This window comes from Sabethes cyaneus, chromosome 3 (assembly GCF_943734655.1).
Source record: "Sabethes cyaneus chromosome 3, idSabCyanKW18_F2, whole genome shotgun sequence".
Lineage (NCBI taxonomy): Eukaryota > Metazoa > Arthropoda > Insecta > Diptera > Culicidae > Sabethes > Sabethes cyaneus.
In genome coordinates this window covers 252,955,195-252,980,859 of record NC_071355.1, presented here as the reverse complement: position 1 = coordinate 252,980,859, position 25,665 = coordinate 252,955,195, and the positions used below count along the sequence as shown (strand labels likewise).

Genomic DNA, 25,665 nt, shown 5'->3' with positions numbered 1-25,665 from the left:
GATCAGATTAGGATTCTTCCACCATTTTTTTTTCAACGTTTCATTGTTCCATCCGACATATATTTTTTTCTCTATACATGCTTTTTTTTACTGTTTTGCTTATAATATAGTTCACTTTCTTGCATCATTGCGCTAACTTATAATGTCTCTGTCGTTCTGTCGCAACAACGTATAAGAATTTCATCGTGTGCTGTGTTGCTGTTGCTTCATGTTTGCTGCACGTTTTTTTTTTTGTTTTGTTTTGTTCTCATTCCAATTGAGGTCTACAAACAGTGTGGTTCAAGTCAAGGGGTTCCCAATCCACTACTTTTCTTCTATATACAAGTAACGCTTGTATATGCTTGATTATAAAGTTTAATTTTTCACTATCATTGTATCAATGTTTTAGGGAAGAAGAAAACTGGAGGGGCAACACGCTTGTTTTGTTGTTTTAATTTATACCATCGCTGAGTATTTGTAGTTGTTTTGTTTTTATCCTGCGCGCTGCCCCCATCTAAACGTTGGTTTTTGGGGAGGTATACGAAACTAAGGAACACCTGAATCCGAACAAAATTGCCATATCTGAATTGCTGCATTGCAAACTAATCTGAACGCATGGAAGCTGGTCGAACTACGTTGCAGGGTACGTTATTTGTTTTATGTTTTATCTACAAATATCTGTTTACTTATTAGTTTTTACCTTCACTAGTAATACAGTCCATTTGTTATGTTGTTTTCACAATTTTTTTTAATGGTATAGTGTCATATTGTTTCGCCCGCTAGAACGCAATCGAAAGCGAAGAGCAAATTCAATTCGGCGCAGAACCTAGGGGCTAAAACTAGAGTGAGTGTGATTTGTAAAAATTTACAACATTACGCCGCTGTTCGTCGTAACGAACGGCATTCCTCAAGCGGTCTTATTTTGTAATTCGACTTTGATTTTGTGTTGGGCTGTGAATGTTAATGGAAATGACCGGAACTGTGCGTTGAAATGAATTAAAGGGACCACCAGGGAGCCTCCCGTGGAGAAAAACAAATATATCATGAAGAAATTATGCAATCCAAAAGAGGAAAGGTTCTGAAACACCAAATTAAGCATTTATTAGCATTGCATTCAAGCATTTATCAGCATTTTTATAGTTTCCTTTCGGAATAAAAATATCTAGCTTTGAGTGACTATCAAAGTTTTGCATCTAATTAGGTAGATAGCGCTACTGCCCGGCCTCCTATAGCAAAAGTTAAACAAAAAATTTATGGAATTGCATCATGTTTTTAGCGATAAATTGTTCTATTCAATTTGTTTTTATAAAAAGTTGATTGTATACAAGTGGTAATACAGCTACAAATATTCTAGAGTGTGTTGTGTATGACTGGTTATTTTGTATATTGTAAGTTTTAGATGATAGCTAATGTCGGGATAACGCATCCTTTCCGATGGGGTGTACGAGAACGTGTAGATAGAGAGAGAAAGATGTGGCTTCCAATATTTATTATCTTAGATCCGATATTCTCTATCCTTCATCCTAGGTTGACGAAATCTATGACGGTACGGTGACGGTGGCTACACAATTCAATATGACTGTTAAACGGTAATGACGTTTTCATGTGTGACAATAATGGATGAATCATTTTCCACTAGTGATCTTATATATTGGCAGTTTGTTTCACTTAGTTTTACGTTTTCCTTATTTTTTTCCTAACAAATTGATCTGCTCGACTTTACTTCTCGACACCTGCACGGTTACGTTTTCAACCTTTTCAAATGACTCGTGGAAAACAGTCCCAATAAATGCGCAATGTGGAAGTGCACAAATGATTTTTAGATTCTATGGCGCTGCTGGTGCATTGGCTGCTGTCAAAATTAGAGATTTGGATTTCTAGCACGCAGAGGAGTGATCTAACTCTTCAAATCCGTGTTCCTGTTTATGAATGTATCAGCGATCGGCGGAATTGCTACGGTAGTGTTGTATCAAGGAGCGATTGAATGTATCAGCCATTGTTTCTCGTCTATGATTAAAAGCTTCTTTTTGTTTTCATTCCGAATAATAGATAGTTATCAAGATTCCCTAAAATGTATTCTCACAACTTGTTCTTTGTATCTGTTACGTAATTTTTAATGTGTCTTAGTTGTGCCTCTTGCAAGTGACTTGGCTGTTGCTGCAAGGCAGGTTTTCTTTTTTAAGTGAAAATGAATAACGTAACTAGTAGGTATTAACGGAGTTTACTTTTTAAGCATTTATAGGCCACCAATTGTAGTACAAAAACACACATTCAATGGAACACAACTTAGGTTGGGTTTTTCAAATAGGCTAAAATGGGCGATGAGGTGAGATCATATAACTGGGTTTGAACACTAGCGCCTTACAGAAATCGCTAAATAAAATAAGCTACGCATTTTTGATTTGCCACATAGAGAGCAAAGCGCACTCTGGACCCTTTGAATGGTTCAACTTATTTTGTCGTAAGTGGCAGCGGCAGTAAAGAAGAGAATGCAGAAGTGTCCGGAATTGTCACTAGAAAAAGTGCGATTCTATAGTCATGAGTGTAAATCCTTGTTCTATTCCCGTCTTACATTGCTCGCAGCACATACAGCAGCTATGTACTCATGTTTGATTAGTTGGTGCAGTCGATATGCGCGCTTTAACAGCCTTATTATTTTGTTTAGAAAAATCTTATTTCAGCAAATGTTTTTGTTTTATTCTTTGCAAAGTACGTTTTAGTGTGATATAAATCAATTGTTTTGTATCTGTTTGTTGCTACTAAACTGTGTTCCACTAGCAATCGATTACGATTGGTTGAATTATCTAGCTTAAGTTTTTTTTTTTGATAATTTATCTCCTTATGCGGAAAAGCCTGAACAATCCTCAATCACATCCTAACAATGCATTCTGTCCGCATTTATACGTGCTATAGCTCAATGCTTTAGTCCATATTTTTTCGTTATAAAAGAGTTGTGTCACACCACTTTTAACAATGATATAATTTCCGTACATTTTACATTTTCACTTCACTATTATAGTTGTCACATTAGTAAAATCCAACTGGAACCGGTTGCTGTTACACGTTACAAATATTTTGTTTTGTATTCAATCATGCTTCATATAAATGTTCACAGTTTAAAACAGCAAACTACTAACGTCTCTCGCACATTATGCTCCACATTTTGCTAAGTGTTTACCTATACACAAAAGTTTAAATTAAATTATTCTATCCTCATAGTATAAATTTATTTACTTGCAACTCCTACTACATAGGTCCTATCAATTAATGAGTGTTTTCGCCTTTTTGCTTACTACCCTAGCAGTAAATTATTACATAGATATATTAGCTGTCGCTCGAATACTTTCCGAGCCATCGCAATCGCATCTGTGGTACTCTGTGGTCGCTACTACAGGCTACACATTACAGTATTATAATATGTCTACCAAATATTTTTGTTCTGTTTTGCTTTATTAAATAACACTTTGTCCGCTGTCTATCAGTACAAGACACTAATCGTCTTCGAATTTGTTAATTTGTTGTTTTGATTCTACGTTCTAGGGGATTTGCGCCTCTTTCATTTACCTAGCATGCATCTGGTGTCCGAAGGGGCTAAAGCCATTATTGCTAAAAAAAAAAATTTCCCCTAATCTCGCACTATTTTACTCAGCACAAAACAAAATTTTGCCTTCGTTCAATGCCCCAAGTACTACAAAAATAGAGAAGTCTGTTGCACTCACTCGATGACGACCACTGTAGGTTCGAATAGAAACAAATATCATGATTGTTATGGGTAATCAAAATGGGTCAAGATAAGATTCATTTCTACTTCTAGATAACGAGAAAGTTAGAACCATTGAGCTGCGCAGTGTGTATGAAAAAAGTTGATACGATAGTTAGAAGTGAACGATTACGTATAAAACTCGTGTCGTGTTAATAAACAATGAAAAGCATCGTGTGGCAATTGGGCTGGATGGGTACAAACGTCTTCTTCGAATCTTAGCACAATAAATGAGTTCAGTGTGAGAATCCCAAATGTTGTTTCAGCAGGCCGAACAAGGCCCACGCCATACAAAAATCACCAGCGCCAGGTGAATTATCAAAATCTTCAAGAGGGTACTCGATATCTGGATTTTGTTGACAAGAAGAAAGGACCTATTACCAAAACGTAAGAGGTTATGACCACCAATTCACGGACTATCAAATCGTTTTTAACGATTTGTGTGTGACTTAGCTGTCAGAAATCTCTTTATGTAAAGAGAACGAAGAAGAAAAGAGAATAAAAACATCGCTCGAGCTACGTGCTCTGGTGTGCTATTGCTTGGTAGACTGGTACAGTGTGGCTCGGTTAGCTCCGAAGAAGTAGACAATGGCTCCGAACCATAGGGCTCTGATCTGCCGTGCAGTTTTATTTTCACATTTAGAGCTTGTTGGATACTAATCGGGAGTGTTATTTCAACGTTCTTGGTATTAGTAGATGCTTTTACCAGTCTGCCTTAGCTCACCTTTTCAGCTCATTTTAAGATACATTCGAATAACCGGGGAAGACCTCAATCTACAGGTGGCAAAATCCTGCAGTGGCGATACTTAGAAGAAGTTATTACAGAACACAGTGGCTTCGATAGATCCGGCAAAGATGAAAATTTTCGCATTTTTCAACTACTGATCCTTATCCCCTGGTGACCACATGTTTGAGGATATCGTTGACTACAGTTTTTGTTACTGGACCTATGGTTAGTGACGATTACTTGAAAAGTTATCTTCATTACGCTTTACGGAAATCATCCTAAATGAGATTATAGTGGAGTCCACTGTCTACGGTGGTGGCCACTAGAATGCAGCACGTGAAGTAAGAAGACCGTGTGATCGTCTAATTTGTCCTTCGGCACTCTTTCTGTGAACGGCACAGCCATTTCAGATGCGGTATTAAGCACTCAACTTCCTTTACTGCATTCCAACGGGCCCCGATGACCAAAGACCGTAAACTGGAGCAATGTGAAATCTGATGGCTGTACTTCTCGCAGTACGTACAAGGTTTCGACGTCGATTCGACGTAGTCGGAAAAAGTGGCCAGCCCCTCCTCTGTGTTTTGACTGCTTACTGTAATTTTGCCGAAATCCCCTCCAACGCACAGCTCAGAAGCCCGATTCACTAGCTCCAACATAAAGCTATTGAACGTCGCCAGATCGACGCTTACGAATCCTTGGTTGAAGGACACCAACTGCATCTTCAATGACGTGGGTAGTTTACCCATCAGCTCCTGGAGCAGCATCGAATTAAATAAGTGCGCTTGCCGATCGGCCAGGGAATTTTTTTTCGGTCAGGATAATGTGGTCAACAAGATTTTGAATCATCAGACCGGATTCAGATTTTCCTACTTCTGCGGCGGAGCGTTCCTCACCTTCTTCAGCAGTGAACTAATCAATATTTCCGGCCTTCCATAGAGCTTATGCTTGAGTCTCCATCACGTAAAGGGTGTCCCACATCAAATTCCACCACGGAAGAAATGCTGTAGAAAATTACCCATTGGGTATTTTCTCTTGAAAATTTGAGTAGAAGTAGTTTAAAATGTATTGTTTACACTCTATTTTTATCGCGATCAGTTTTTCGAAAATTGGAAAAAATGGCGTCACCCGAAAAGCAACGTCGCGAATTTATTTTGCGCAAACACCTGGAAAATCCTCAATTCTCTCATCATGTGCGATGAGACTTACGCCAAGGCGGACTTCCGGCAGATTCCGGGGCTACTGTACTTCACCACCCAGCACAAGTTTGATGTTCCGAAGGAAATAAAGATGCAGAAACTTACATAGATTGCCAAGAAATACATGATTTGGCCAAGAAATACATCATGTGGCAAACGGAGTGCACCGTTCGTGACTACCGGGACTGTAAACGGGCAGATTCACCTCAAGGAGTGTATACAAAAGCATCTGCCTTCTCTGTCGAAGCAACACGAGGGCCCTACGATCTTCTGGCCGTATCTATCTTCGTGGCAATATTCAAAGGATTTATTGGAGTGGTACGAAGCCAACGGACGTGCCCAAGGAGCTGAGCGCCTCCAACGCACCGGAACTTAGGTCCATCGAAAAATACTAGGCTATTATGAAGCAGATACTACGGAATCATCCCAAGGAGGTCAAGTCTGAGAAAGACATGAAGAAAAAGTGGATTTCCGTACAGATGAAGCTGCATCTAGGTTGTACAAAACTTTTTGAGTGGAGTTAAGCGTAACGGACGAGCGTAAAGCGCGGTTATGGTGATGAAGTTGAATGAAACAAATATGCCAAAAGCTTACTAATGGGTTATATTTTGTTGTCTAAAAGTTTGAAAAGGATCGGTCAATTAGGAAATTTTCTACAGCATTCCTTCCGTGGTACAATTTGATGTGGGACACCCTTTATGGAACGAATTCGGGTAAAAGCAGACTGGCGCCCAGTAGGTCCTATTACACTAATCGACGGACTGATGACAGCTTCGCTGACTCCTTCTGCTGGTGTCGCAGAAGGCATTACTCCAGATCTTGTTACTGAAAACGAAGCTGTTGTTCCTAGATACGGACATAGCACCGGATTCCCGGGGTGCGCACTGGAAATACAACGGAGTCTGACGACCTACTGGAAATTGTTGATAGCTCGAACGAACCTATCGTGGACGTGGACGCCGAGGGATTTCTTCATCGGTTAAAAACTGCACTTCGTGTGAAGCTTATTATCTGAGATGAGATTTGCCGACCAGACTTCGGAAGGCTTCATTTTTCCTTTCCCAAAGATCCTTAGTCTATGTAGCGTGACGGCACTACATTGACAATGACAACGTTCTAGGGTCGACAGGTTTTATCGTAAAACTTCAAACCGTAGTAGCTTGTGCCGTATCAGGAATTCATCGGTTTTCGGATATTCCTTGAGCTTCTAGACACTCGCAAATTTACTTCCATCTGATCGAACCATCTCGCACCAAGCATCTCCATGACGGGCCACCCGTTGCCTACGACCTAGTCAACCAATCTTGCACCCTAGGCCTCTCTGTGCCGATGGGATTGTGAAAGGAACGGCTGTTATCCGGCATTCTTACGACATGTCCGACCCACTGTATCCTCTGAAGCTTTCACCGGGTGAACGATAAAATTCCTCCCAGTTGTGTGTGACGGGCTTCTAAATCCATAGTTGGCAGGTTTCATTGTGAAGCTCAGAACCGCGGCTACCCGTGTCATTTAAGAAATTCGTTTGTTTTCGGCTATTCCTCGCTAAATCCTTAAGTGTCTCGACACTCGCAAGTTAGCCTAAACGTCGAACCATCTCGCACGTTATGCCGTTTAAACTCTTAATGGGGTCCTTGAAGGGAATAGATTTTGATCTTGGGCCACTCGTCGCCTTCGACCTAATCAAGCAATCAGAGGAACGGTTGGGCTTTAGTGTTTCTTCAAATATCAACAGACTTTATGACCCTACTGGTACACTTAGCCTAGAATGTACGTGCCAATGACAGGAATCGAGATTTCAGTACCTTGCGGCAAACGTTGAAGTCGCAGCTGGATTTAAAACGTTTGAAGTGGCGGCGCGGGCCGGTGATCGAACTTTGAGCGTATGTTGAGGTTAACGAGAATGTATGGAAAATCCACGCTCGAGGTCAGCATATCAGCGACAGCTATAATTGTTCTGCTCACGCTGCACTGACTCGGTTCTTTTATATAAAATGAAAAATCACCAGAGGGGGAGGAGTACGTCAAATCGGCGGTTTCGAAACTTTTTTATGCCAAATCATTTAAAAATGCAAGAAACGTCGAGATGCGGTGCTGTCTCGAAAAAAAATTTTACGTCAAAAATCGACTTTTTGGGACTGGGAATTGTTTTTCCGAAATACGAAGTAGAACATTTAATTTTGTTTATATTCTTTTCAACTATTGATGTCTGTTTTTCATTTCATCCTTTAAGATTTTGGCAGTAGTACGGAGGACACCAAGACCTTGGAACCTTTTTTGGGAATCAATCTCTTTTATAGCAATTGTTGGTTGGTTCCATAGGATCATTGCTGGTACAATGAAGGCATTCCGGTAATAAGGAGCATTGAAATGAAAAAGTATTTAAAGTTCTGACGTTTCCAAACGGTTCAAATTTTTCTGACAGTTACCGAAGCGCTTGATGAATTATTCTAAACAATAGTAGTTTTAAAAAATCGTAAAACGAACAACCGAAATGTTGTCTATAGAAAGGTGAAATTCTAGAATAAGACTTAAAGGGGAGAATTTAAGATTTAAAGAACCTGATTTTAACTGGAATTAATTTCTTTGACAGTCCTGGTGTCAATCTAAAGTCGTGGCGCAAGCTAGCGTAAACTTTTGCATACTGATGATTTATTTGGTGCTCCCATTCCAGATCATTATGAAAACCCATTCCAAGATTTGTTACTTTTTTTAATGTAATCTAAAATCAAACCCCAAAACAATATTCGGCAAGCTTTATGGCCACTACAGAAGCCTTTAGAGAATAAAGGTATAATAAAGGCTGATAAGTCGTTGATAAAAAGAGAAAATAGTAAAAGCCCAAGGACCTACCGCTGAGTTACACCGGGCAAGACGTTGATTGGGCTTGAGAGAGACTTCGTTCAGTTTCAAACGCTTGTGTGCGTTGGGAAAGATAGAATTGTATAAGATTAACTACTTCGCGAGAAAAAAACTAGAATGGCACAACAGCTTTTTCAACAGTTTAACAAGCGAGACCCTGGCAAAAGCTTTTGTCAAAATCTATTAGAAAGAATATCATTATGGACCTTTAAAAGAGTTGTCGTGCTATGATTGGAACGAAAGTCTGATTGATACGGATTGATTAACTTAAAACTGCTTAGAAACGTTTGATTGTAATGTTTAAGAACTTTATTAAAGACCTTGAACAAAGAGCAAACTGCTTAGAAACGCTGGAATCTAATGTTTAAGAACTTTATTGAAGACCTTGAACAAAAAGTCAAAGATTGTTCAAGTTAGATGCTCCCGAATTTTTCCGAATTGAAATAACGTTAAATACTTTCCAAGCGCGAGGATCAGTACTTGTCGAAATTATTAGGTTAACAACATAAATGTAGGAGAAATCACATACGGTAACACGGTACACCATCTAAGCCAACAGCATTAGAAGAAATGAAAAAAAAATGTGATAGAAATTTCTACCTCATCACATGGGTGAAAATTTAACCCAGCGGGGTTTGCTGGGAGAATAGGCCAGGGACCTCAGGGACACGGGTAAAATTGTCACCGAAGTATCTATTGATCTCTTCCGAAGAGTTTGGAAACTAATCATAATAGGCAGAATTTTTGGAAACGAGATTGTTCAATCTTTTCCAACGCATTTTACTAGAATTGATTCCAAATGTTGAAGAAAGATAGTCAGAATTGGTACGATTGATGAGATGAATAACTCGATTATAACTCGTATCGGGACGAACTTGTCAAAAAGTTCAAATAATCGGTTGCTAAATCTGAATCGGTTATGCTATACAAGATACCCCAATCAAGTCAGTTCAGTGCATTCTGTAAAAAATCGAAATTAATCCGCCCTAAAGCCTCTATGTCTAAGAAATGTCTATTGAAGAGCATATTGTATCACGTTAGGAAACCCTGGTGCAGCTACTTGGTTGTAGAGAATAAAATCCTCGTTGTTTGTTAGAAGCAGATCAATTAATGAACAACCCCAAATTAGAAAAGTACAATTTTAACACTTCCTCCGTACTAGTGCCATCTTAATGATTAACTTAAGATTGACTTAGTCCTTAACGGATACATCAATAGTTAAAAAATCAAGAATATAAACAAAATTGAATCACTTTAAAACTAGGCTATTTTTTCCTTAGAATTGTTTTTTTATTATTCGCACTTTTTCAAAGACGCCGATTAGACGTACTCCCCCTGTACCTACTCCCTTTGATGATTTTTCAGCTTGTATACAAGTCCAACTATGACGGCTTTGCAGCAGCAGTAAATCAAGTCGGATTGAGCTAAAATTTTGCATTGTATGGTAATTTCAACGTACACGAAACGAATCACTGTTCCATGATAGCTTCAATCAGTCGCGTCAGTATGTGCGGAGTCCCCATATTCTGAGCTGATGCCAGACGATTGACTGTATCGTACGCTGCTTTGAAGTCGGCAAATATGTGATGCGCAGGCACATCACATTGTGTTTCCAATATTTCTGCAAGATCGGTCGGATTGTGAAAGTTTGATTCGTAGTGCGATTCTACGTTTTTCTTCTCCAAGATCATGGTCAGCTAGTTCCGTGTTCGACGGTAGACGGCAATTGGTTCAAACCAGTCATTTCGTGTGCCCCAGGGTCACAAAAGTGACCGTTCAAATTCGTGATCCAGCCCAAGCCCAAATTGTTTTGTTTCTTTTTCTATCAAAAGGCTCAAATGTAACACAATGCATTCGATTAACGGAAACGGAAGTTTAACGGAACCAGAAACAGAGATAGCATGCATTCATTGTTTTATTAGAATTAGTAGCTTAATTCCATCCAGCCATCATCCATGAAGAGGGGGTGCAATGAGTGTTTTACTTTGTGGAAAAAGAGGTTACTCGTATAAAAATTAAGCAGTGATCGTAGTCGAGATGAGCGGAACATTATGACTGTTAAGTTCACTTTCAGTTATTATGTACACCGTGAAAGAAAAAAACAAACATTCATTCGTTTAGTAGATTCCGGCTCGGCTGTCTTGAGCCGCCAGATGAAAAGAAATGATGACACGTAGTACTTGTGTTTGAAGTTTAGAACACAGGACAGCACAGGTTATACAGAGTACGAGTATCTTAGCTAGCAGCATGTGTTTTTAGTAGTAATAGTAGGTAGTAGCACAGAGACGATAATGACGACGAACGACGTACGGACGAACGTACACAGCAATAACACCGTGCTTGTGTTTATGCATAAAGGAAAGGAGAAATTAACTAAACTTACCGTAATCTACGAAGGAAGTGGAGGCCAGCCCGGGGTTGGAGGTTAGTGAAGACGCTGCCTGTGGGGAGCTGTTCAATAGTCTTTTTTTATCGTTTGGATTGTACGGAATATCGATGATAGTAGTGGCCGCAGATCGGCCAAGCGTTCCTCCACTCCCGACGATGCCAACGCCACCGATAGCTCCCACACTGCCACTCACAGCCGGAATGCTTATAGCCGACGAGGTAAGCGACGCAGATTGTAGCGACTGTAACGAGCTGGAGTTGCCATGATGCGATGCCATCAAAGAATTGCAGGTCGACGTTGTCACCAACGAAGATGCTTGCTGATCCGCGTATGCATACGCGATATTCAGCACTTTGTTAATATGGCTATTTTGACAATTACTCGATGTAGAAGGACTGTTCGTGGTGGTGATTGTGGCCACGTTAGGCGACGGCGGTAGCAATCGTCTGAACCAGAAATGATTCAATGCGGTTTCGGGAGTCATTCTCGACGCCGGATCCCACCGAAGACAGCGTTCGATGAAATTCAAAAACAGTGGATCATCGCATCCGTTCAGTGCCTTCACCAGATTACGAGATGCGGGTGGACCCCTTAGCTTTCCCCGTCGGGAAAAGCCACCCGTTAGCATAGTGGTTCCGTCTTCTAGCGTTTTAACATTACAATACCGTGGATATCCCTTAGCTGAGATAAAGTTTTTCGCTCGCTTTGAGTTTTCGAGAATTTTTTTCGGTGGCATTCCTATCAGTTCAATAATACATGCTAACTGGTCCGCCTCGTCTTCGCCGGGTAGGAGAGCGAACCCCGTGAACAGTTCGGCAAGAATGCAACCCAGCGACCACATATCGATCGCCATGTCGTACTTTGCCCCGAGAATCACTTCCGGTGCCCGATAGAACCTTGACTGGATATAGGTGTATACCCGCTGATGCTCGAAACAAGACGAGCCGAAATCGATCACTTTGATGCCGGAACGTCCTTGCTGCTTCAGAAGTACATTCTCTGGCTTCATATCACAATGTATAATCTCATTCTTGTAGAGTGCATCCAAACACTTCAGCAGGGAATGAGCAAATTTTCGAACAAGCTGTATGCTAAAGCCCTGAAATTTATTCTTCTTTATCAATTCGTACAGGTTAATGTACAGCAGCTCGAACGTGATGCACATGTGATTCCGAAAGACAAAATAATCGTACATGTGGATGATGTTCATCGAGTTCATTCGATCCTGTGAACGAAGGTGCTTCAGAATACGAATCTCTTCCTGTGCCTGCCGGTGGAACCGTTTCTCGTTTCGGACCATCTTCAGAGCCACATGCTGGTGATTTTTGTGATCGTACGCTTTCACCACCTGGCCGAAGCTTCCCTTACCTATGATCTTCAGCACTTCGTAACGGTACGCAATGTGATCATGAGCGATGTGAATGTACGAGCCTTGTTCGTTGTCATACTCCGAGTTGCTAATACCCCTTCGCTTTTTTGCGTTTGCTCCGATAAAATAGATTTTCGGATACTGATAGATCTCGTGGTGTTCATACTGGGTGAGCTTATCCATGTACAACAGCATCACCTCCTGTGGAGTTTTGTATTTGGCCCGTTCGTACTCCTCTCCGGTGCCACTAGTGCCACTCCCGATGCCGCTGCTACTACTACTGCTTAGCTTATCGTTAGACTGTGCCTTATTATTGCTATTATTATCATTATTATATAAACTACTGCTACTGCTATTGCTCTGGTAGTTGTTGTTCTGCTGCTGCTGATGGTGAGCTGCCGCGGCAGCAGCAGCGGCAAACAGAGCACTCGAAGGATTGGAGACCGCCGCCGTTGAGAGCAAATTCGAGGCAGCCACAGCAGCTGCCGTTGTGGCCGATGCTAGCTGCGATGGGGTCATCGTAATCGATTTATCCGACATAAGCGAAACGGCCGCCACCGCCGATGAGGACGACGAGGCAGCCGCGGCAATGCATCCATTCGCATCTCCTCCGGTTGTCGTTGTAGTTTTATACGATATACTAGTCATAGTGAGCGGTTGGCTTCGTTAGTTTGCGGTCGATTTTTGTTTTTGAGCGCACACAATTCGAATCTCCTACACTGTTCCCATTCAGATGTACTTGTTGAACGTATCCCTTAAAATCTAGATATCACAAAGGGTCATCTCATACGGATGCGGATTTTTAAGTAGCATATCCTCGCAGTGTAATGATGTGATTCGAAGCGATCATTCGCTCTCCACCTAATTGATAATCTTCCGGTTGGTTCCAACGAAGTACGTGCATTAGTTAGAGGTGGGCAGACTACCGACCGTCGATCGTTTTCTATCGCTGTACGCTTTGCACCACCCAATGCAGATCAATCAAACTGCGTATGAATCGGCTTTATAATTTTTACCCACTCAATCTACGCAGAGCTGTGAAAGTGAACATCTGTGAATAAAAGAATAGAGAAAAGCGAAAACAGGTATTAATGATGATCGAGCAAATATCCAAAATTCGTTATCGTATTGAAAATCGTACTTTTCGATAAATTCGACCTGTGTGCATGTGCGATATTTACTTTTGCAATTATCATTTGTTTATCCTTTCCCCCCTCTGGTGCTTATCAGACTAATTACTCAGATAAGAATCACGATAAGGTTTTGTAGTGAAATCTGTTTTGATTGAATTCCTTCATTCAAGAACTAGGTTTTCAAACTTTTCATTCGATTGCGTTGTACTTATTTCAAGTTCGTCCCCAACAGGTTGCTGATGCTGATGAGACCACCTTAGTACGGTGACTCACTGTCTTTGTTGCACTTTGGCTTAGTTCAAGGCGCAAACGACGTTGACAAACGATAAGACATACACGAATATAGTTGTTTTTGATTGAAATTGCTTTCCTAATATTATTTGATAAGCAATCTGTCAAGGGATGATTCAGGACTGCGTCGAATTTTCATCGACCATTGTTCATTTATTACCCAGGATTCGATGCGAGCCTGTTTTTCTCACATAAGCGTTTATAAGGCAGTTTTAAACCGTGTAATTTTACCCCAACGAAGATTTTTTTTGAATGCTTTGGGATGCGGTCGTGGTTTCGAATTCACAATATGTATGTGTGTGCGCGGACCGGAACGGTCTGGATAACTAGATAACTGGATAACTTGGAATTTATTTCTCAAGCTGTCAAAAAAAGACAAAGATACTTGAAGAAGATCTGATTTACTGAATTTAATTTCATTACATTGTTCATTGTTAAATAAAAATTAGTGAACATTTGAAAACGGTCCATAGTCGGCAGTTTGGCGAAGCATTCGTTTGATGTCGAAACAGGAGCGTTGTATGGCCGTCATGTCAACTTTTGCGAATGCATTCCTTGATTCTACCAATCAACTGTTTGCAATTCGTGGTTCTCTAGTTATTGTTGTACATCAACGTGGTCAAAATTCAGAGCAAATGTTTGATTGGGCGACACTGAGGTAGATTTTTCTGGTTGTAGTTTGCGATAACCACAGCGATGAAGCTTTATCCGGCCGAAACACGTATTGTGCATCTGCATAATGTTTTTGAAGAAACGGGATCAAAATTTTCTTCAAATATTCGTCTTGGTGCACATCTTAATTAATAACCAAACTAGCGGGCTTGAACCAAGACTTAGAAATACCTCTCTGTTCATGTTCAGAGATGCAGTAGAACTGTCTATGGAATAGTATCGATCATTTCCGGGAATGTGCGTCTTCGAAACAGAGAAGTAACTTTCGTCGTCCAAAACGCAGCATTTTTTTTAAACCAGCGGAATTGGGATTTCAGCGTCGACATCTCTTCCTCAGTATATTCCGGGGCTCTTGTCTTCTTTCGGCACTTTATTTCGATCCTTTCAATGTTTTGCAGATGTACTGGTGAGAACAGTGTTGAACTTTATTACGGCATCCCGTTGGCTCACGAAATCCTTGATGTTGAAGGCACAAAAAAGAGAACGATGTCCGCTCCGCTGCGAGTCGATTGTTGTTACACCTAGATCGCGAATAGGGTTGACATTTTCTAGACAATCCGATCCCTTTTTATACTGATGGAGAAATGTGGGAAATTACCTTACATTTTTGACTGTTAACACGCACACCATTGTCACCGCATCAACCTAGCAATAGGTTAATATCTGTTTGTAATGTGACACAATCGACAGGAGAGGCATACACATGAAAATTTTATGAAAGTAGCTCCAACATTTCGATAATATAGATTATAAAGATGAGACGGCCAAGCATACTATCTTAAGGTACCCAGACGATATGCAAAACGGATCTAGAGTGTACGGAGTTCACTTTAACGATTGCTTGGCGGTCGGTTAAATTTGAGCATTGCCATTCAGTGAACCATGATAGAAATCCGATGTGATGCAATTTGTCAATGACGGGACGGGCAAAATATATCGAGTCCACTTGCAGCTTAAATTCTGTTTCACGCGGTATCACGATACCGGGCTGACTGTTACAGATGATCGGTGCAACTGCTCTTTGCAAAGCTCTTCTGGATCATTTTTTCAAATATTTTACTCAGGCATCAATGTATGGATATACTCCAAGAGTTGGTAACCGAATTATGATATGTGGACTTATGAATTGGAATTATGGATGTCACTTTCCATGTAGCAAATATTCACTTCTGGAGCATGCTGTTAAAACAGCGAGAATTTGTAGCGCAAGCGAAACGGTACAGCTCTTCAGAAAAATTGAAGGTAGGCCATCTGTTCCGGGTCCTTTCGTGGTGCTTGCAAAAAATGAGGCAAACACATTGGAGTTAAAGGAAGAAATTGTTCCCTCGAAGTAGACCGACGAGACATTGTTAAGGGTTTTTTAGATTTTAACTTTACTCGAGTAGAATTTTTGTTTGTAGGAGTTGAACACATCTTCATCAGCAACCGGGGAGTGGTTGCTCTTCCTGAAGGGTTTAACATCGATCAGCGGAGTCACCCTACTAAACTTGGCGCGGCATTGCGAGAGGAGAAAAGAAACATCGAATTTTACGTGATATCGCTTCAAATTTTTATTGTTCAAGGGTTCAATTGTTTTCCGCATTGGTGCGGGTATGTACCTCATCTGCCGTTTAACATTTGATATATCAAGCATTCTGAACGATAAGTGCAGTACTTTGCCAGCACCTGAGAGAGACGCGCCAGCTCAGTGACAGATTGATTTTTGTCATCGTCTTCTTCTTCTTATATTTGATGCAAACAATTCAAATACTACAATTTAAGTCAAGTCAGCATGCTCCGGGTTGTGAGGGGATTGAAGTTTCAACGCAGATAAATACTTCCCCCGTTTTATTCAATCAAGCTCAACATTTCTTACCCGGTTTCCACTGACAGTTCGATGCACAATAACTAGTCAGTAAATTTGGTAGATTGGTTAATTTGATCTATTTTAAGAGAGCGAAATAAGGCGCTATATCCAGGGGGCTAAAATTGTCAACAATTTACGGACTAAACATCCATGGATGGCAACGATTTTGAGTTAATAATAGTTAAATTATAGCTTAAAGGCAGTGTTTAACTGCTTTCTGCTTAGTTTCATTTGTTTTGAATTGAATCAACCAGTAAGTAGGTACCAGAACCAAAGGTACCAAACAGGTACCAAAACCAACGAGCGAGACATGGGCAATGTATGCTGTTAGACAGCCACAACAACCCTCTGGCTATATCCATGGCCTATCGCTACCCGACTATGGTTAATGCCATAAGTTCTTCACCGAGTGTCCGAAGTGGCCGATTTTATATTTCATTTATATAGCATATACAGGGTGTTAGGTAGCTTAGTGCAAATATTTCAGGGGGTGATAGAGCATCATTTGATGAAAAAAATCTTTCTAGCTTTCTTTCTTATTCTGTTACTTTCATTCGAAAACTGGGAAAATTTTGTATTGAAAATTGCGTTTAAACCTCCCACTTTATGAGATTTAGTAACGCTTAAGAAGCAAAAAGCTTTGAGATAAGTGTTTCTCAAGACATTTTTATCGAATTTCTCCTAAAAATGTGTGATAAAACTGATTGCTGTTATTCACCAATTTGAAGCTCTAGTACCGTTCTACAATTCGTTCGTTGACGTAAAACTTCTATCTCTTTTAGTTTCGTTGCAATTTTATTTTAAACGTATGATTTTGGGTGTTGAATTAGTATCGGAAAACTGCAAGAATTCATACATCACGCATATCACACTAGATTACCGCGTGCGATGAACGCATTCTGACACGTATGAAAAAGAACAATGTTTTTTTTATAAATTGAGGGTTCGCCGCGAGTTTTGCTTGCATAATCCTGCAAAACTCAAGCCGCTTAGGTTTATTCGTTAGCAGCAGCTCTTGAACCTGCAGTGTGGAAAGGATACTTTTTACCCGGTACAATAGGTTCCACACCTCCATGGCGCAAATGAGAAGCATATGATCCGGCTGAAAATATGACATTCTAAATTGACCGCTGTTCCCAAAAATTCAGTTCCGGGATAATTTGTTTCATAGTCATCAAAACATTATGGAGTATCGGAATAAGTGTCACACCTTTGCAATGTATTTCCACCGAAAAGGCCTGAATAATTTTATTAACAATTCAAGAGATACTCTCACATCAAGTAAGATGGATCGGAGTTATTTAACATGTAATCCAGTGAGCAAGCATCCCCAAGCCCCTACCTAGCGCCTCCACGTGGCCATACCTGGAAATACTTCAATTTGTATAATTGAGTAGCCAAGCTAGGAAGTGCGGAGTCGTCCGTTTTCAGTTCCTAACCTTACAAAAGTAATTTTAGGCAACCATTTTTTTTTGTGTGTGTGGATATTATCACTACGACCAGCATTTTGATCTATTGTGATCTTATCCAGGTGTTGTTCCGCACTTCGTTGTTATTGCAGTATCGCTATAGAGTGAGCGAACTGCTTTTATTATCCGTGCTTAAAGTGTCGGTGTGTTTTCACCCCTTTTTCCCTCTACGCTTCTTACTACTTTTCAACCAATCTAGCTCTAGAGCCAGGAAGTGCGGAGATTAGTTACAATTTGTCCTTGGACAAGAGGCTACATTCGTACCTCGAGCAAGTATCATTCTTATAACCAGTCCCGGCCAAACCAAAAACGGACGCATTGAAGCTGGAAGTCGTGTCTACTTTTCATTTTGGAACATGAGACTGTAACTTTATTTACGAAAGATATAGTACAATTGCTGTATTTGAACGAACTATTTTTGAATTTTTGCGGACTATTTTTGAAGTAGTTCAAACGGACAGCGGATAGTGACGCTGGCGAGATAAGTTTTTGATTCAGCACGAGCCATCCCGGTTCTATGCTGCTAATGGAGAAGAGCGAGGAGCAGGAAGATTCGAATACGCAAATTTTTAATTCGCCGCGCGCAGTTTTACACGCTGTATTGAGAGTGATTCCCCGATAATATGAAACTTTTTATGAATTATTTAGGCTTATACAAATTTGAAAAAAAGTTTGCAACCCCCCCCCTTCAAAAATTTTCGAAATTTGAAGGGGCAAAAAATAAAGTTAACCTAATAAAGTAAATAAAGTAAATAAAATTAATAAAATTAATAAAGTAAATAAAATTAACCTTTAAGTTCCGACGCCGAATATTGGGCTTGGAATAAGACTTTTGGTTCCATTCACTTTAAATTTTGTTCCATTTTAATTCAACTTGCTTCAAAAGAACCGAATTAGATTGAGGTACCAATCAACTAAACAATGTATTAGTGAAATTTGCTACCACTTTTGACGGAGATATTCCGAATTGCTGTGGGATTATTTTTTGCTGTCATAGGTAGTAGATAAGAATAAAATAGAATAAAAAACAACAAATTACACACTCCGGAACATCACCTTTCGGTGCTTTCGGGGCTCCAAATTGATCGTTTTATTCCGTAGTGTCCAAGTACCCACCCTCATTTTGGATGTAAGGGACGAAAAACTTCAACTGTTTATCTCTCCAAACATTTCAATGATTCGCAAAATCCTAGAGCTTTCGAAGAAAGATCTAAACATTTATACTGATCACACTTATAACAGGACATTGTCCAAACCGCTATCATCTGAAGCTTATGGGGAAACTGCAAGGTGATATATGTATGTCGATTCTGTTACATAAAAAAAAAGACTCGAAACACCTGTTATGCTGATGTCCGGCATTTTTCAATGAAAGTTCAAGGTTCTTCGACAGAGGGTTGTTAGAAGCCCTGATATTTGAAAAACAACTCCCAGCGCAGTACTGCACTTCATTTGAAGTGCAGCACCGGACTGGACTAATGCTATTAAAAAGCAAAGCCATGGGTTTATACCGTCTTTAGACATTACCCTTCTTTATAACTAACACTAACATCCGGCTGTTAGAGTACAGGAAAATTACGGGGCTAGTGCAACAATCCTACTGACTTTAACGAGCAAGCACCGCCTAGCCGAGATTCGAACATACGACGACTGGCTTGTTAGACCAGCATCGTACCTCGAAACTAGCTAATGCTATTAGTCAAACAATGACAATCGCTTCTGATAGTGGTGCGTTTGCATCCTTAATATATCAAAGATAAACACGTTATTGTTGAGAACCAGCATCAGCTGAGGAATGGGCTGATATTCATATGACTAAAAGGTTGACTAAAAAACAAGCAGTTTCAAACGTGAATGGTGTAAGTGATTGTTTTTCTTAAAAAATGTCGGTAGCATTGCACATGCGTTCCAAGTAAAAAAGTTGTAGGGCCCTAAATTGCCATTTTCACGAGAAGATTAGATTCCGATACTATTTCGTGGTTTCCGAGTTCTGAACTAGTAAGTGACATTTGGATTATTCTAAAATACAAGGTAACTATCCGAGTGATATGCAAGTAAAAAACAAAATTCAAATGAAGGTCACGTTACACGTTTAAGGCTCGCTAAGGTGATCCTTTAGCACTCCACTATTTTCCAATTGATTCATCTCTACCAGAATACTTTGTGCTTGGATCAAAAAATTTTGAAAGTTGTTTTGGTTTGAACTAAAATTTAAGTACTGTCAACTTTTTTGTATTAAACTTTTATTAATCTGGAAAAAAAACACTGATTTCTTCTCCTTTGTTTAGTTATTGAAGGTTTGATGTAATTATTTTTTTTCTTGACGCCCCCCCCCCCCCCTTGAACAATATTTCGAGACCAGGACATAAACGACTCATGTTGCCATAATGCTACCGGAGGTTTGCAACGAAAGAGTTAACAGGTGCGGCTAATTAGGAATTAGGAGCTCGTGTGTGATATTCCTTACTAACTGTGTCGCGATGAATTATTAAGATTAGTGCAGTAACCCTAGGCACGAAATGTTCCGTTGGCCTCATTTTCGCACGAGACATCAGTTTAGATTAGATTCTACTAGAACATCGAAACGAACTGTCGAATAGGTGGATGGTTGCATATTTTACGAACACATTTTACGTTCAGGACATCAAATTTGTTAAGGTTGACAAGAAAGAATTTAGTTCGTGACCTGCTGGGACGGGAAGACCTGATGATTGATTCAACAATTCGGCACCAACTTTTCAGAAGGGGCAATCTGCAAAATGTAAACAAACCGGGTGAGGGTTGTTTTCTGCTGGACTAGCTTAAGGAAAGAAACCGTCACTCGGTTTATTTACATTTTGCAGATAGGCCCTTTTGACAAGTAGGTGCCTAATTATTACAAACCCTGACATTTTCGCATTTATCAAATTACATATGTTTTCTTAATGACTGCAATAATGTAATAGACACCAACTCGCTAAAAGATATTCTTGAATTGTAAATATTAATTTAAATAAACATGACAAAATAAAAAAAAATCAATGGTGAATATTTAAAAATGAATTGTTTTCACTATATCGTCTGATTCGTAGAAAGATCGGCTGATATAAATACCTTTTGAATTGGTTGAGAAATTAGCGAGGTACAAGCGCGCATTTTTTTATGATGCTTGCAATTTTAGATTTTTTTCGAGTTTCACTCTAGCTACGCTACTTTCCTGCATCAATACCTTCAGTATCTTCAGCATATAGCGTTGAGCTATAAAATCTCATCTTATTAGCACATGTTTGTCAATTCGATTATGCCCTATTTATAAACGTTTCGTGCCAGATGGTCCTTAAAAAGAACGGAAGTCAATGCCGAAAGCAGCGTATCACCTTTCACGACCATGATCGTTCAATTATTGCCACTTTACACAAACACACACACACACACACACACACACACACACACACGCGCAAAATGAGCAACTGAATGATCCTGGCAAAGGCTCCCCACCGTTAAGTTAGGTTTTGTTCACATAAAGGGCTCATGTGCATATTGTTGAAGGAGCACAAACAAGTCACCAAACTCCCAGCCAGACAGAGAGCACTGTGCAAGCAGAACAGGGAAAAGAACCTGTTTCTCCTCATTTAGTACCAGCCGGCTGCTGTTGCTTTTCTGTCCAGCTTAGCAACTCTTAGTACCATACGTGAGAAGATCCCACACGATCAGATCAGAAACATACACCCGGGAGAACTTCGACGGTGCCAACGAAAGAAGCCGCAGGGTAAGCAGCAGAACAGAATGGAATGAAACAAGAAAGAGAATGAACTTATGACTCGATCGGTTGCTTTACTCGAAGCAGAGCGTTTAAACCTGAACTTGCCCCCTTCTTCTTTCTCTTTACATTCACAACACAATCTAGAGTTCAGTATGGACTGAGTTTCCCTGCCTCTTTCATCGGTTATTAAAGGTTTTATCTTCTTGTTCGGCCCAAAGAGAAGCAAGTTCAGCAACCGGCCGTGCGGTCAAATCCACTTTGAACAAATAAAAAAAATTGAAGTGAAATCTGCTCTCGCAGACAATTTAACAACACAACTCGAGTGATTGATAATTGTCATACAGACAGCCGGTTACGTCTCATCGCCTGGTAATGATATGCAGTAGAAAAATGCAGTACAATTTGGTCAAATGCAAAAAATGCATCACCAATCGAAAGGTCGAAGGCTTCAATGGTTATGCATGTTGTAAAGGCGCGTAAGCAGGGCATGCAATTCGCCAGCAACCCAGACCAGTCGGCATAATTTGAACTTTCCAGCACTACCGCATTCGGATTCATTGGGTCATACACTGTGCATTTGATGTGGAATCGATATTCAATCGATTCATTCAAACTGCGGTCGTGTTCCGCCCGAGGTTCTTCACCCAGTGCTGACCTCTTCATGTGCAGCTCCCTGCTTCCGCGTCTTCGGCATGCTGCTCTCCGATTTTCACCGCTGCTGCTGCTGTTGCTTTGCTAGTCTCTAACAACACTTTGATGTTTTTCGCTCATATTTTTTTCATGAAGCCTAAAACCATCATTGATAGCCACCCAAAAGTATGGCAGCTATTTCGACCCATCTCTAATATTCATGACAGGATATGCGAGGCACTTCGCTTTTGTTGTTTTCGTTTTGTGTTATTGTAGTAAAGAATTGGTCGGTGCTGCCGAGGGAAATGACGAAATCGATTGATGACCTATTAATAGAGCGCTCTGTCGGATTTATTACAACACGGCATTGCAAGGATATGGAAATAACTTGACTGAAGCCCAAAAATGCCTCATTTTAATTACATTATGACTACAGGAAATTATGTTTCGTTGAAGAGAATTTGGTAACATCGTTGTTCATAATGCTAAAAACGTTGAACTACAGCTGGTGTGTAATGCAAGGTTTCTTTTTCTTATCCTATAAAAAAAAATAGTTCATGTAACACTCACCGCAGTATTCTAATTATGTTTTTAGTACACGGCCAACAACGATGAGTTTTATCCTTAGCCTCAATTTTAGATAATGAAGAAATCTATTTTCTCAATTGAAATTTACAGTCACTGCAATTACTTTCGGTGATTGTTGGTCTCGTTGTCTACTTGCTGAATTTCCATACGTTGTTTGAGGCGTATTTTATTATTTTTGCTGCACCAATATTTAACTTTTACTTAGTATTTCGGTGTATTTTTGCTTCATGTTAGCCGCTGATGCAGGTACTGATCAACGTTAGACTTCCTTCGTTCAGTTCTAATCATCAAAACAAAGACACCAGCTCAGAACCATTTCCGCCCAGACTATCATCACTTTTCCCATACAGAAACTAAAGTTTTTCCACACATCACACACAGCTGCTGCTGTCCGCCAGCAACTTCGGAGCACACAACGGGATGTAATTTTTCCTGCAATGGAAAATTAAATATTTGCCGATAAACTTCACTTTTCTTTCAAAACCAGCGAGCAAACGGGCAACGTAACACATCACACACGATTCGGACCGCGTCGATAGTTCCGAGTTCTCGTTGGACGATGACCACAATGGAAAAAGTAACGTCAGCCACTCGCTAGGCAGCAGATACATCAAGGAGCCATCCAACCGCGATCCATCATTATTCACCGTCGATGAAAAAATTAGAGCCAGAAAAGTGTTGCACTAGTGTCACCAACACCGTCACATGCCTTTACAGTAAATCGAGATACGAATGAGTTTCGGTGAATATGGCACTACTATTAACAACATCCAACGAAACTGTTTTCGACAATTGCGTAGAGGTGTTCGTGCGATACTACCCGGACGTCTTACACAAACACCACGGCTGATACCGTATTACACCGAGGGAAATGTGATCGCTACGCTGATACAATTCGATTCGTTACGTTCAAGTGCTACACTTTCGATAAACAATTACCAACAGGCCCTAACTCAACGAACAGTTTGAGAAATTATACCCATCAAAAAACTGTATTTTGTACATTCTTACCAACAACTTTGAAATCAAATTACTCATAATATTTATGGTTCTAAAGTATTTTCGATCGTCGCACCGAAGAAGTCTTTAACCACTGCACAAGAGATGAGTCCCGTCAATAAAACTGCGTCGGGTGTAGTCTCGAAATGAAATTGAACAAACCTATCGGTCGGGAGAAAACTCATTTCCACCTACCCAATTGACGCGAAATTCACATTTGAACGCGTGAAAAGGGAAATGCATAACGACAAAACCAACAGTTTCGACATCAATGGTCATGTCTCACCAGATTGCTACGGCTCGTATAAATCTTCCTGAATAATTCATGTCAAAATATAAAATACCGCATATTGAATAATGCGCACAATTTCACCTGTACACTTTTGCCAGTGCACACCCAGTAGCATCAGCGAGCGAGCAGCGCTAGCGACAGACAGCAAAACAAAGACGAAGAAGGAACAAAACGGCAACGAATAAAACGATCCAAATCTCGGAAAGGAGGCAGAGCGAATAGAAAAAAAAAATCTCTCGGCCAACTTTTCTTTCCTTTACGTCTCTCTTTGTGGCACTGCCAGGCCACCCCGTCCACCCCAACGCACACCACACTTGATCCGTTCGTTTCCTCTTTCCAAACGCTTCCATTCATATCGAAAGCTAAGCTCTGATGGTCGACCACCTTCCTCTTTTATGCTATGTACGCAACCTGATCGCACAAAATCTCATCAAACACGGCCCGATTTATGTGTGATGAACCTTGCCTTTTTCTCGCTTTTCCTCGTCTCTAGCCAACCGACGAGCTCCATTTTTATTTCACTCACTATTCCTAGAATTTGAGCCCGTCTCCAGTGCGATCTTCGCCAAAATCCGGACAAGCATACGTCCCAACACGACCGGAACAGCAGTGGAAAATTTCGGTCACAGCAATTCTGAAAAATCCAACATCCACTGTACCGCTCCGCAACTGGTGAATGCGACTGATTTTCTGTCTTTTTCTGAGCAAATGCAGGATCCACATAACATGTTCTTTTCACATTTTGAGAAACGCACACGATTCACATACATCGATTACCAGACTAAACAATTATTTCACATGCATCTTCAATCAAAATTGCCACGAGATTTTCCTGTTTTACTGGCACTTGAAAGTTCGTTCATTACTTTGAGTCCGTAGTTAAAATCGCCATGAGCTGGTCCGCCCTCGACACGAGAAAACTTGACTGCTCGGGATCGCACGCACAAAAAAATCCTACTCCGTTGAGGAGGAGACGACAAACATGGCAGCCAGCAAACTATCAGCAAAACTGAACGAACGAAACTTGCTTCTTTTTGGCAGTTATGGTCTTTCACTTAACTGCTATCTCGTTTGTTCCTCTGATGATGAAGCTTTCACTCGTTTTCATGCTGCGCAACTTGTTCGATATGATTTATGTTGCATTTGCTTCAATTTGAAATGTTTCGTACGTTACACACGCTGAAATGTTTTCTTACAATGTTATAACATAAATCATGGAATCATGGAACAAGCACGCTAAATATTTTTAGCGCTAATTGTTAAAGTTATTTTATAGAGCTCAGTCACGTATAACTACTTTCAATAACAAACATAGAATATGCACGTAAGCATGTCTGTTTGTTTAAAAATATTTAACCTCATAATACATAACCTGGGACCTAAAAGACCTGGGAATTAAATAATAAGAAAACTTACCCAATTTAATCCTACTATGTATATTTTATTCTTGACAGATACGTAATATTTCACTTACGACCTGCAGGCTTCCTAAGTGTCTATTTTCAAACTGTGTCCAAAGCGAAAAGAACATGCCAAGCCAGGCTACAGGTAATCAAAGGATGACGGAATAGGTGAGCAAACTGGTTGTTACCTAGAGTAACAACGCAGACATAACACGGGGTCAATCCCGGCGTAGTGGTTAGCATTCACGCCGAGGACCCGGGCTCAAATCGCAATCCCGCAGAAGTCAAGAATAACCTAAGCTGTTCAAGTGACTATAATCA

At 40.3% G+C, this 25,665-nt stretch overlaps 1 protein-coding gene across 3 annotated transcripts; it reads right to left on the bottom strand.

Moving 5' to 3' along the window:
* Positions 1-53: 53 nt before the first annotated feature.
* LOC128744763 (dual specificity tyrosine-phosphorylation-regulated kinase 2) lies at positions 54-24,906 on the bottom strand. Of its 3 annotated transcripts, none has more exons than XM_053841990.1 (4): positions 24,468-24,906; positions 22,633-23,082; positions 10,905-13,330; positions 54-3,711 (listed from the first exon to the last, which is right to left on the bottom strand). In XM_053841990.1, exons 3-4 carry the CDS (start codon positions 12,925-12,927, stop codon positions 3,695-3,697), a joined length of 2,040 nt encoding a protein of 679 aa, XP_053697965.1. In that variant the 5' UTR covers positions 12,928-13,330; positions 22,633-23,082; positions 24,468-24,906; the 3' UTR covers positions 54-3,694. The 3 variants fall into 3 exon arrangements, with proteins under 3 accessions (XP_053697965.1, XP_053697966.1, XP_053697967.1); XM_053841991.1 differs by lacking the exon at positions 24,468-24,906 and adding an exon at positions 23,179-23,245; XM_053841992.1 differs by lacking the exon at positions 24,468-24,906 and adding an exon at positions 23,159-23,171.
* Between the last annotated feature and the right edge of the window lie 759 nt (positions 24,907-25,665).